This window comes from Manacus candei, unplaced genomic scaffold, assembly GCF_025592945.1.
Source record: "Manacus candei isolate 608988 ecotype Guabito, Panama unplaced genomic scaffold, ASM2559294v1 h1tg000011l, whole genome shotgun sequence".
Classification (NCBI taxonomy): Eukaryota; Metazoa; Chordata; class Aves; order Passeriformes; family Pipridae; genus Manacus; species Manacus candei.
The window spans coordinates 5326231-5339401 of NW_026138059.1; the positions used below are offsets into that span (position 1 = coordinate 5326231).

Here is a 13171-nt window from a genome sequence, read left to right on the forward strand (position 1 = left end):
TTTCTTACATGAAGTCCATTTTAATTAAAAGTACATATATTTTCAAAATCTTGCAAGAACATCAAATCAAGCAACTGGATTTAATTTTCCAAAAGAAAGCGTCACAGAAATCACCAATTTGTCTTACAGTAATTTTCTTTCCCAAGAAGAATATGGTAACTTTTTTTTTTTCCTTTTTGGTAATAAAACAAACCAAAGTGAAGAAAGAAAGAACCAGTCTTTTCATGTCAACAGACAAGAGCTCAAAGGAAAAATCCAGTTTCTTGAAATCTGAATGGAAATCATGCCAACTATTTTCATTAAAACATGGTAACACTTACTCTCCTAGACTTCGGTCACAAAATGTAAATGCATTTTAGGAAGGAAAAAGAAATCAGTTATAGTAAAGGAAATTACAGTGCAACAAGAATAATATTAGTGAGTTGAACAGTAAATTATATCACAGCTCTTTGGCATCCCACTGATTAACTGATGTTTTCAAAAAAACTTTAAAAATAATTATATTTCTCGTGCTCTGCAGGTAAGCATCTATATCTAGATTTGCAGAATTAATAAATAATAGCTATAGCACAAAGCACTTTTTATGCTTGCATTTTTAAATGTCACAAACCCAGCAGAAATAATAAATTTATGTGTATTATTAATTTATGAGTCTATGAACAGATGTGTACTCATCATGGTTTCCATATACATTTACTATCAGTATCACTGATAAAGAGGTAAACAGAGAAGCAACATTTGCAGCAACCACAACACCCAACTGCTTCTGGTATCCCCCTTGAGCAATGACCCAATTAAAATAAGAAGCCTGCTAACACACTCCAAACAGTAATGACTTCTTATTGAGAGTGGGCAATCAATGGTGAACCCAAAGCAGTCACCATTTCCATGAGGATCACTAGTTTCTAATTCTGCAGAGCTCAGATTTGGAAGTTTTTGGCAAATCAGTGAGTCCTGAATGCCAGGCAGAATCTAAGAAAGGGCCTGTAGCCTGTATGGAGCTTCGTCCGTAATGGTCATCATCACAAACCTCAAAAGGTAACAAACAGCATCTCGGAGTGAAGAGCGTTCAAGGCTGTTCCAAAGGCCTGTCAGCAGGTCACACAATCACACGGATTTGGGTTGGAAGGGACCTTTAAAGGTCATCCAGTCCAACCCCCAGCTGTGGGCAGGGACATCCTTCACTCATTTACATTGCTCAACAACCATCATCTGTCACCAGCAAAAGCCAGGAGTCACCGTAACTTTTATGGGAAGATCAAAGCAAGACCGGAAAAGATCAAGGAAGTCTGAGCTCTACAGACTAAACTATTTCATCATGACCCCTTCAGAAAGGGAATCTGAAAAGGGGGAGGGGGCTCATTCATCACTTCTCATGGCCCAGCAGCCACACAAAGGAAGCTGGCAAGCATTTATTTATATGAAGAGGAAGCACTAGCAATCTGAAACAAAAGTAGACCCAATATTTAGGATTACAGTATACAAAAGACGCTTACTTCCAGATCAGAGTCTGCAAATGAAACTACTCCAGAACTCATTAAATCTAACGGCAATCATAATCAAAACTCAAAAAATACTTATTTGTTGGATTGCCAGACTGACCCAGTCCTTGCACATTTGAACCCTGGCATCTTGCAGCAGAGTAGCAAACTTAATTGTTACTTTTGCAGATGACAGAGGTGGTTTGGGATTTGAAGTTCAGTTTCACATAATCTTTACACAGTTTGGATTAGTACTGTGAGATAAGGTTCCACAAATAGGGTCTCCTTGATACTACCAAAGTTCTTTCATTCTCAGTCTGCAACAGTGCACCATCTGAATTATTTTGCAATACTGGCAACACAAAGAAATTACTTTTCAGTAAGTCTTGTATTTTTAGTGGGCATTAATTTAAAAATTTTTGTCACACACTTCAATATCAACATCAAAACAAAGATGAATGAACAAAAGAAATTAGATGGCTGATAAATGTTAAAATAACTGTTTTGAATACTAACATTACATTAGAAGTAATTAAAATAGGTATTACAAAGTTAAACCACCTTATATGCTCACCTCTTTCTGATCAACTTGGAGTGCTGATTTTAAAATATCCCTAAGCTGTGTTAATTGTCTTCTTTCTTCATCTTGTGCTTGTTTAATCTTGAATGAATAAAAACACAGGTTAAAAATAACGTTATTTTCTATTTTCAATGCAGGTCTTTCAAATTTGCTGCTTAATTGTTCATTTTTCTAAAAAATGTTCATCGAGAATGAAAACAAAGAGAAAAGATAATGTGATCAATTTCTTTTCCTTTATATCTTCAGAAAACTTGATAATGGCAAGGATGTTGCTGGGTTAAGACTCTGATATTGCCTCACAATATTCTTGCTTCCTTGTGTTCCATTTGAAACCACATGTTCTTTTCCACTTAGTCAGTAAACACTTTAGAGTAAAGGCTGTTTTCCTAACACTTTACACAGTGGGGTCTTGAACTAAAACTAAGGCTTCTAAATGCTATACTGGAACAAGATTTTTCTCAACAATCTACTGAAAACCTTAAAATGCCGACTACTAAAACAGTCAGCCAATCTGAACCAAAATGTTCATGCTTCTACCGTAAAAAACTAAACTTACAACACAAATGTGAAAGGTTGCTACTCACTGTATAAAGATCTGTTGAGAGCGTCTCAATTGAAGGCTTGAGACTTTCAACTGCTTTTAACCCATCCTGAAAGAAACTTAAAAAGAAAAGCAAAAAGCAAGCTGTTATTAAACTTCACTTTGTATTTTCTGCTTAAAAAATTGCCGAAGGAAGACGTGCATATTATTATGCCATGCCATAAACTTCAAAACATTAAACTCTTTTTTAATGCATCTTTGGCTGATCCACCTCTTTATTTCCATCATAGCTTATTCTAACATGCAAAATCCCCAATTAGATTCAGAACTGCCACAATCCACTGCCACATAAATTTTCCTCATTCTCACCTCAAATACAGGTTCTCATCCCATTTTGTGAAGGCCCAGAACAAGCAAGATTCATTTGTAGAACAGCAAAAGCTCTAGTAGATATAAAATAATTATGACTTCTTGAAGCCAAATAATTTCACGTCTGATGCAATCTTCCTACTAAAGGAAATCCCCTTTGTTTCCCAAGCATTAACTATAGTCTACATGTAAACTGAATATGCTACATCTTACTGTATTATATGTATTTTTATATTGGCAGAGTAACATTATCTATGCCCAGCATTCCAGTTCTTAAAAAACTCAGTAATTCTGATTTTAAAAATAAATTTTAAGAAACCACAATTACATGCATATTTGATTAACAATTGCTGCATTGTTTGCAACAGAAAATATTTTCATTCTGGGAAGTAGACATGAAAGTGACAACACAGCACAGCATTTATGTTGTTGAATTGCTATTAAATGGACAGAGCAGATAAGTGACATACCACAGGTAAAACTGATTTTAAAAGCAACATAGGGAAAAAAATACATAGATGCAAACTGGTGTTTGAAGAAGAAAACTTACTGATTTCAACAGGTTAGCAGCAGCTCTTTCAAGGTTATAGCTGTGACTTCATTGCTACATTACTGATTTGTAAGACTATCATAAAAAAGTACATAATTCTAATGAGAACTATATGTTTTATTACCGGGTCCTCCAATTAACTAGAAAAAGAGTGATTCTTTTAATATAGTTTAAACCCACTGCTTATGCAATTTATTTTTCTTTAGCAGAGAATTAATTTAGATCATTGCCAGATACACTCAAAAAAGTCCATCAAAACTAATGGACTGCTAAGTAATAGACCAAACGAATAGCTCTGTTTCAGGAGTAATTTATAAACATGGCAAATTATTGTTTGGCACTCCTTTCAACCAACAACTTCAACCTCGTTACATGTTCCAGAAAATAGTGACAAAAGGAATTACTTGTCTATGACAAAAGCAATCTGAATCTTAATATTTATTTTGAAAATTCTAGAAAAGCGTTGTGATGATGTCAGAAGTTGAAAACAAAACATTGCTCCAGTTATTGTGTAGGTATAAAGAAAACTAAAACATACTTGCACTGAGCATGAAAGTACTTGATCAAGTTCTGAAGCAAGTCCACTCCTTTTTTAATCTTGATCTCATTGACTTTCAGTAGATACTGTTAAAACAGTAATTCACAAAAGAAATCAATTATTACTGCTACAGTGTTTTTTTTAAACATTTATTTTCAGTTATATTTCAATAAGCTTGAACAGTTACAGATTTACAGGACCTAAAAGAGAGTGCATCAAAAAGTGGCATCGAGGGTTAAATCACACAAATGGACTTTTGTCACTGCTGATTTTTGATATCCTGTGAGGATATTTCACTATGATTTGTTCAAATTGTTAAAACATCCTTTATGGCTCCTAGGGAAAGCCTCTATTAAAGAAAGCATGGAAGTGTTTGTGAGGTAGATTTAGAAAACCATTCATAAACCTAGCAGCACATCTAAGAATGTGTCTCACTAGTTGTTAAATTCATTGCTAAACAGATGTCATTAAGGAGGAAACCATTTTACTGAAAAAAAAAGTGAGGGATTATTTTAACAATTTTTAAAATCTACCTGTTGATTTTATAGCTTTCGTTATCAAAAAGTCCCCTTTTCTGACTATTCAGAGGTAACCAACTAAAAACTTTTTTCTTCAAAATCAGAAGAAATACAGGATACACTTTAGCTATTCTACATTTGAGGTACCCTGATCCAATTTCACAGACTTCACCCTGCATTACCACTACAACTGACTCACGTGAACTTCGCCTTTACTGTGACACAGCAAGGGAGAAGCATCTGTTCCTGGTTGTTTCTTAGGAGGGATACAGATGGGCAATCAGCTGACAACATCCATATGTTTATCGGGTACTCAAATCCCTTTCTGGGTTTTGAACACTTTAGTCTGACTCCGTATAGGAATGTGAAGCTTTTCTATTAGGTATGAGTGCATGCAGTTACTAGAAGTGGTATTCAGGACAACTGCAGTTATGCTATGCTGGCATATGAGTCAAATTAGCTATACTCATCACAGTAAAATCACCCATGGTATATTTTTGAGTTAATGCACAGAAAAAATGAACACAGCAACTTGAATTCCCAACCACGGAACCAGATGTGTCCTTAAACAAATCAAACCAAAAATATTCACATGAGATTTAACATACTGCAAAATCACAAAGACTTCCAAATAGAAACATTCTGAAACATCTTGAAAGACAACTGGATTCCATCCTTAGCACTTTTTCTCTGCACCAGCCCAGCACTGTGCTAGACTAGAGTCTCTCCTCATAATAACGCAACAGCTGTCAGCACAGGGAACAATTCAGAGAATGATCTAGGGCTTAAAATAACTTACAGTGAATTAGTAGTGTAAAGGCTTATTTATTATAATCTCTTAGTGTTTTATTGAGCTTTGCATTAATTTACTTGTTAAGTGAAATTAGAACATATCTAAATTCCCTCCAAAGTTTGCACATCTGGATGATAAAAAAAATGTGTTTTCACAAATGGAGGCCACAAATAACTCAGCATTTCCCTTTAGTGTCACAACTGCCATTAAACAACTGTGTTTTTCAAATCTTTCCTAAAAACAGTAGCAGAACAATATGAATTTCATGTTGCATCTTACCTCACACATTTGTAACTGGAAGAACCTTCTTTCTTTCTCCATCTCTTCTGCAATTTCAGCTCCACTTATTTCTGTACGGATCATCCCATGTAGCTTAGCATGCTCTTTTTTCTCCTTCTCTATTTTTGTACTATAAGGCAAAAAGCATCAGTCAATGAAGTGAGAAATCCACAGCCTCTCAGGAAATCTGATTATTCACAAAGTCTCCTGACAGATGCAGAGCCAAACTCCTGTAGCTTTGCATACGACTTACTTCCAGATGACATTTCATTTGAAATTTGACAATGACTAAAGATCGGCACTGACATACAGTAGCTGAAATCTAATTCAATCATCTGTTAAAATAATGTTCTGACAGATATTCCAAAGGAAGACACTAAATGAGAAGATACTAAGTTCTTACTCTGAAGAAAGGAAATACAGAAAAAATAATGAGTTTTAATTGATAACACAGGGTGTTGTTTAATCCCAACAGAGCAAACACTGGTTAACAGAGTTCAATTATGTCACCAGATTTATTGAGTCTTGCCTGTCATCAAGTCATCTTCTATATATATGGGGTTTCCTAAGCCAAAATCACAGTTGCTGTCTCTACTTGCTGCTGAGCCAGTTGGCACTGGGAATGCCGGCCAGCCGGCTGTGTTGCAGACTTCAAAGTCTGCTAGACCAGCTGTCCTAATTCCCTAAAAGTTTCCATGAACATTTTCCAAGAGCTCTGAATGAAACAGGTTCTCCTGTAGAATATAAATGGATAACCAGTGCCTGCCATACTCCCATAAACACACTTGTGCATTTGTTACAGCTATTCTCTGTATTGTTCCTAAAGGCAGTAGCATAATTAGACAACCCAGTTAGACAAGTCCAATATGGAAAAAAAAGATAATAAGAAAATACATGAGGGTGTTTGCTTTTTGGAGAAAGACTATTAGTTTGCCACTCATACTGTTTAGAATTTGAAAATTCAAAAAAAGCTTCCTAAGGAAATGCTATACTGCTTGTGAACAAGAGGAAGCATTACACAGGAATACAGGAAGGAGATCAGAGGAACAAATAACACACACAACTGTCCTACCTCCTCTTGGGTAGTCAAGTGTCTCTCAGTTCTCACTCTAAAAAGATGACATGTCTCAAGTACTCTCTTAACCTGATGTTAACATTAACCTAACTGCTTATGGGAAAATGTCTTAGATAGTCTAAGGACTTCCAGTCAACAAAGTATTCTGAACTTACACTTCTCAAGAATGAGGAACTGCCTCCTATTACACCTCGAGCAGCAAGGAAAAACAGGAATTAATCCCATTAATCCCACCCCATAACATATCCACTGGGAAACATTTCGAGCAGCAATTTGAAAAGCCCCGCTGTGCTCTCACCACTGGCAGGCACAGCAGAGCCATCCCTGTGCAATATTCCAGCAGCCAGCACATCCTCCTCAGCCCATCACATCTTGCCAGAAGCACATGCTTAGAGAGAAGTTATTCTCCTTTGAAATAAATATTCTGAAAAACTCCAGTCACCTGAATAAAACCTCAATTCCACACTGTTCTGTTTTCATGAAAAATAAGTCTGTACTCTTACCCAGTTACTGCCAATTACGTCATTTGGTAGGCACAGAAAAGTCCAAACACAAGAATTAACCAAACCTGAACAAGGAAGATAAACCACTGCAAAAAAGACTAACAGAAAATGACAAACATGCAGTTCCCTTCTAGCACACACTCTAGGAGAGTTTACATTATATCATTTTTGATTGTTCTAAACCAGTCAAACCGCAGAGCAAAGATCCAGGATGTTTCAGGTCTCTCAATTTCCACATATAACTTAACGATTCTTGAGGTCAGAGAATTCTCTGAAATGTATGTGAAGGCTAATAACTATCAACTGCTATTGAATGGTATTTTCATTGTTTACACAGAACAATACTCAAACACAGGATGACAAAGCTGTCTCCAAAATCATAAGAGCTTACTAGCATGTCATAAAGTGTCTCTAAATGCTAGTTAAACCAAAGGACAATTCATACCACCAAAAAGTCAAACATTATGCACAATATCACAGCATGCATTGTATTCCTTGTAAAGAAAGCTAGATTTTGGTGAAAGAGTCTTTTCTACTCTTTAAAGGATAAATCATATTCCACAGGTAAAACAATAGTTAAACCAAGACGAAAGCATACCAGCCTCTACCAAGTAATTCAGAGAAAGACATCCTTGAACCCATTTGTTGGAGCTTCAGGCTATATTGCTTCAAAACCTCAAAAAGATGCTTTACCAAAAGCCCCAATACCCAAAAGCCCAAATACTAGAGACACATGACAATGCGTTTCACATTTGCATTTCCTTATTATTTGTGCTTTTAATCTCTAACTACATCTTCAAGTTTGCAATCTAAAATTTATCCTGCTACTTTGTTACAGTAACATGCTACCTCCCATCTGACTGATACTACAGGACACTTTGTTTCTAGGGAAACAAAGAAATTCCGTACAGCAGTGTTGCATGCAAATCGGAGTGCAAAAGGTTGGCCGGGTTTCCCATCCAAATGCAAGGATCAATTCAGCTTCAAGTATCATTCTATTGTGACATTAACCAAATCCTGTTGTCAGAACTGTCAAAGACAGTTCAGTGACATAACACTGTGGAATTTCAAATATTGCAGGGTATTAAGGTTTTCCAGGCAGATCAATTAGGCAAAATTAATAAGAAAATTGTGAAAACTCTAAAAAATACTCCAGAAGCAGTAGGAAAGCAGCAAATGTTTTGTTATGCTGCTGTTCTTGAAGCTCGTGCAGCACATAACACATGTATCACATAGACTTTGCTGACTCTGAGCACACATTAGTCCATTTACAATGCAGTTGCACATAACTAATACACACTGAGCTCAGATGTGTGTAGCAGACAAGCAAAGTTGAAACACAGGATGAAGAACAACAGAAAAGTCAAACAAAGTGAATGGTCTCACCCATTCAGTTTCCAGTGTAAGACTATTTTTACAGCTCTAAATTGAAAAGCAATTGTTTTTCAACATAAATTATAATTTGCATTTCAAATAAATCAATTTTGCCATACAGATCATCGTGTAAATAAATACCAAATACTGGTGTTTATTTTCAGCCAGTCAATAAGGGTAACCAGAGCATCCTGTGCACACACAGTAGTAGTGAACTGGCTGGATGGGAAGCAACTCTTGCTCTTCCTCTCCTTCCCCCTACAGCAGTAAGCCAGGCTGAGTCTGGGTACATACATGAGAAGCTGCAGAGACTGGGAACAGCACCTGGAAGGAACACATTTGAATTGGGAGCACTCTGGATAATGGAGTGCTTCTGAAGGCTATTTTGTTTGACAAAATAATATTAGACATTTTAATTTTAAATATCCTTTCTTTGTTTAGTCTTCCTTTTCAGCCTGACTCTCCAGGCTCTGGCACTCCAGCTTTTCAGTGAAAGAGCCTCCATTTTATTTTATCCTACTGCCTGTCAATGTTGACAGCAAAGCATGTCTCTCCTATCTTTCAAGTCCTCAATGGAGAAGCCATCTTTTCCTTTTGGAGATGCGGGAAAGCTTTTCCCTTTCACTCATCCTGCTCTGAATGATGGGGCAGAAGAGGGCATAATGAGCAAAATGTGCTCAAATCTTTCCAGCATTTCATCCATAACATCTGCAGATTCATTCAAAGAGTCTTCCATTTAATTTGCAGGTAATCTTCTTCAAAATAAAAATAATTAATATGAAATCTCAGGCTGAAACAGTATAACATGAATGTGGTTTACCTGGACTTCAGTAAAGATTTTGACATCATTTCCCACAGCATTCTGGAGAAACTGCCTGCTCATTGCTTGGATGGGTACACTGTTCACTGGGTAGAAAAACTGGCTGGATGGTTGGGCCCAAGGAGTGCTGGTGAAGGGAGCTGCTCCAGCTGATGCCTGGTCACTAGTGGTGTTCCCCAGGGCTCAATACTGGGGCCAGCCCCATTTAATATCTTTACTCAGTCATCTGGACAAGGGGATTGAGTCCACTCTCACTAAGTTTTCAGAGAACACTAAGTTGGGTGGGAGTGTGGGTCTGCTGGAGGGTAGGAAGGCTCTGCAGAGGGATCTGGACAGCCTGGATTGACGGGCCAAGGCCAATGGTATCAAATTCAATAAGGCAAAGGGTTGAGTCCTGCACTTGGGTCACAACAACCCCAGGCAGCATTACAGGCTGGGGAAAGACTGGTTGGAAAGCTGCTCACTGGAAAAGGACGTGGGGGTGCTGGTTGACAGCAGCTGAACGTGAGCCAGCAGTGTGCCCAGGTGGCCAAGAAGGCCAATGGTATCCTGGTCTGTATCAGCAATAGTGTGGCCAGCAGGACCAGGGCAGTGGTTGTCCTCCTGTACTCAGAACTGGTGAAGGCCCACCTCAAGTACTGGGCTCAGCTCTGGGCCCCTCATTACAAGAAAGACACTGAGGTGCTGGAGCGCGTCCAGAGAAGGGCAACGGAGCTGGTGAAGGGTCTGGAACACAGGTCTGATGAGGATTAGCTGAGGGACCTGGGATTGTTTAGCTTGGAGAAAAGGAGGCTCAGGGGAGACCTCATCACTTTGTAGAACTACCTGAAAGGAGGTTGTAATGAGGTGGAGGTCAGTCTCTTCTCCCAGGTAAGCAATAGAACAAGAGCAAATAGCCTCAAGTTGAGCCAGGGGAGGTTTAGATTGGATATTAGAAAAAATTTCTCCCAGAAAGGGTTGTCAAGCATTGGAACAGGCTGCCCAGGGGAGTACTTGAGTCACCATCCTTGGAGGTATTTAGATGTGTAGATACAGCACGTAGGAACATGGTTTAGCGGTAGACTTAGCAGTGTTAGGTTTATGGCTGAACTTGATGATCTTAAAGTATTTCCCAACTTAAATGATTGTATTATTCTATTCTGTGATTCTATATTAAAGCTACCTTGCTTAGCATTCTCATTCTATGTCACTGTTTTCAAGCTGTGACTCCCATTTTGTCTTATGCAGTTGCTTTAAAAAGAAATGTGACAGAAATATCTACTGCCTACGAATATCAACGATATACTGAGTCAAGTTAGAGTTCTGAAGAAGTAATTTGGTAAAAGCTTTTTTTTAATATTGTTTAAAACATGAGTTTACCAAACTGGAAACATCATCATTTTAACAAGTAGCTGTACAGACATCTTTACAGAAGACTGTATTTAGACTTTGCTCATTTTTCCATTGACTTCAAATGAGTCACAAACAAACCACTAACAACAGAGTTATATCTAGATACGAGCACCTGTATTTCTTCACAGTAATGTAATGCTACTGCCTTCATCTTATAATGCCATAAGCACATTTAAACAACTTGTTCTCTTCAGGTAGCTGTGCACAAGAGACCTCATGCCCAGTTTCTAAAAGGAGAATGGCAAAGGAGGAGAGGCAGCCAGCCTTCCCAGGAATAGCTTATTAGTTTTCATTAAACCTTTACATTTCACAGCATTAGCACAACACTTATTAAAGAGGACTTCTGAAGATAATATATATTTACAGGTCCCAACATAGATATTTATTTAAAAAAAATAACATTTCTTTATTTTCAGGAAAGTCATGTTTGTGTCTGGAATACAGACATATTCAGTTAAAAAATTAGTAAATAGTATCCTTCAGTAAGTTGCTGCTTTGATTTCCTGCGCAAAATTGATACAAAGTCTTTACCTCAGAATCTACCCCAGCAGGACTGATTAAACTGAAGCACGTGGGTGAAATCTGGCTCAGCGCCTTCCTGAATCTGATCTGTCTGCTGGGAGAATGAGCAGTTTTTAGGACATGTGTACTCCTTCCCCGTACGCTCCCCTGGCACGTCTGCCATTAGTGTTTCAGTACATGTGGGACAGCAACTGCCTCGTAGCAAGAAGAGCCCAGTCTGCAACACCTTTCCCCAAGGGACACAGCCCAGTCCCGCTGCGCCGCTGCTGTGGCCGGCAGCATCTCCCAGCTCTTGTGTGGGAAACAATGGCTGTAACTGAGGTCCCAAGAGAAATGCACTGCTTTAAAGCTTTAATACCATTTTTAAATCTTTATGGCTCCAACTGAATCATGTTAATGACTGATGGTGAGAAAAGATGAATTATTCATTAATGTTACCTGAGGATTGTCCCAATTTTTGCCTGAGGTAGGCTTACATGAAGCTATAGGTTACTTGTTCCTCATACTCCCTTATTTAAGAGCAGCCCCAGGGAATAATGAAAAGTGGATCCAGCCTCCCTCAGTTACTTCAGCTAAGGTGATCCTCAGGAAAACAGTCTGAGAAGTGAGGTGGTTACAGGGCAAAGAAGATTATTATTGCATAATAATTAACAATGGTGAATGGTGATCAAAGAGCATAAGAATGGATCTTAACATCCCTCTCCCAAACAAGAATTAAATATATAGTAATTTTAAGCACACTTAATTACATACTGAGCTTGAAGTAGCAGCTTAGAAGTCGTTACACAGATGAAGTAAAACAGATGCCATTTTTTAATTAAATTTGCTTCTTTTCAAGTAGGTCACACTTGGGTGTATTTGCACTTGAGAGGTCATCACAGAGATGCAAGTAAGTCAGATGAGCCAGTGTGACAAATAAGCTCTAATTCTTCTTTATAAAGACAGCTATCAGGATGAAGACTGTCACTTCCCCACAGACTACAAAAATACCACTTTGCTATTTGGCACATAGCTTCACAGGTCTGTACTTTTGAGTAGGAAATGCAGATGAACGATATGATGTTAAGCATATGATACAGAGGGATGTGCAGAAAAAGAGCAGCCTAGTAGCCTTGAATGGTTTGTTAACCTAAAGGGAAAAGAGAGAAGAATAAAGAGGGAAAAAAAAAGAATAGTTATTCACATATTTGAAGAAGAATCACTAGAAAAGACAGCTAGCTAAGAACAAATCTGGGACTGGTTTTTGGCACAATCCAAACAAGGAGTCATCTAAAGTAACAGACTGAAGAAGGCTCAACAAACCACTGGCTATCAGCAACTACATCCACCATTCCACTCTGGCAACCCAAGCCATAGGTGAGACTGAGGTTACCTCTACCAGTCCTTCTTGTTAAAACACAGACCATCAAAATACAACAACAAAACCATCAAAATATGCACTAAAGAATTCTTAAAATATTTCTGCATCCACCTACTGTTACAGATGACCAAAATGCACAGTTGTAAGGAAGTTCAGATCCACTTGGAACAGCCACAGAACGAAGACAGCGACATTCTCAAGAAACCTCAGTAGCACATATAACAGCAACCCAGAGAAACCTCATTGTAGTCCTACATCCAAAATTTAGTATGTGATAAAAGTTGACCTGAACAAGGTCAAATTAATATTCTCATCCTAGTTTCAAAAATCACATCATTAAACTTCCCATCTCTGACTTGTAAAGACCAGTGCTCAATAATGACAGCTGGTAACATCTCAACTTATCTGAGAAGTGATCCTAAGCACAAGAGATCTGACAAATCACACAATCCTACTGAATTTAACTCAACAAAACC

At 37.9% G+C, this 13171-nt stretch overlaps 1 protein-coding gene across 2 annotated transcripts in view; it reads right to left on the reverse strand.

Moving 5' to 3' along the window:
• ASAP2 (ArfGAP with SH3 domain, ankyrin repeat and PH domain 2) overlaps window positions 1-13171 on the reverse strand; it is an 84809-nt gene that overhangs the window by 33528 nt on the left and 38110 nt on the right. For both annotated transcript variants that reach the window (XM_051778295.1, XM_051778294.1), the window contains exons 6-9: window positions 5650-5779; window positions 4060-4145; window positions 2646-2721; window positions 2056-2142 (exon numbers count right to left, since the gene is read on the reverse strand). In XM_051778295.1, the coding sequence (XP_051634255.1) occupies window positions 2056-2142; window positions 2646-2721; window positions 4060-4145; window positions 5650-5779 (379 nt within the window). The remainder of the gene's footprint in view (window positions 1-2055; window positions 2143-2645; window positions 2722-4059; window positions 4146-5649; window positions 5780-13171) is intronic.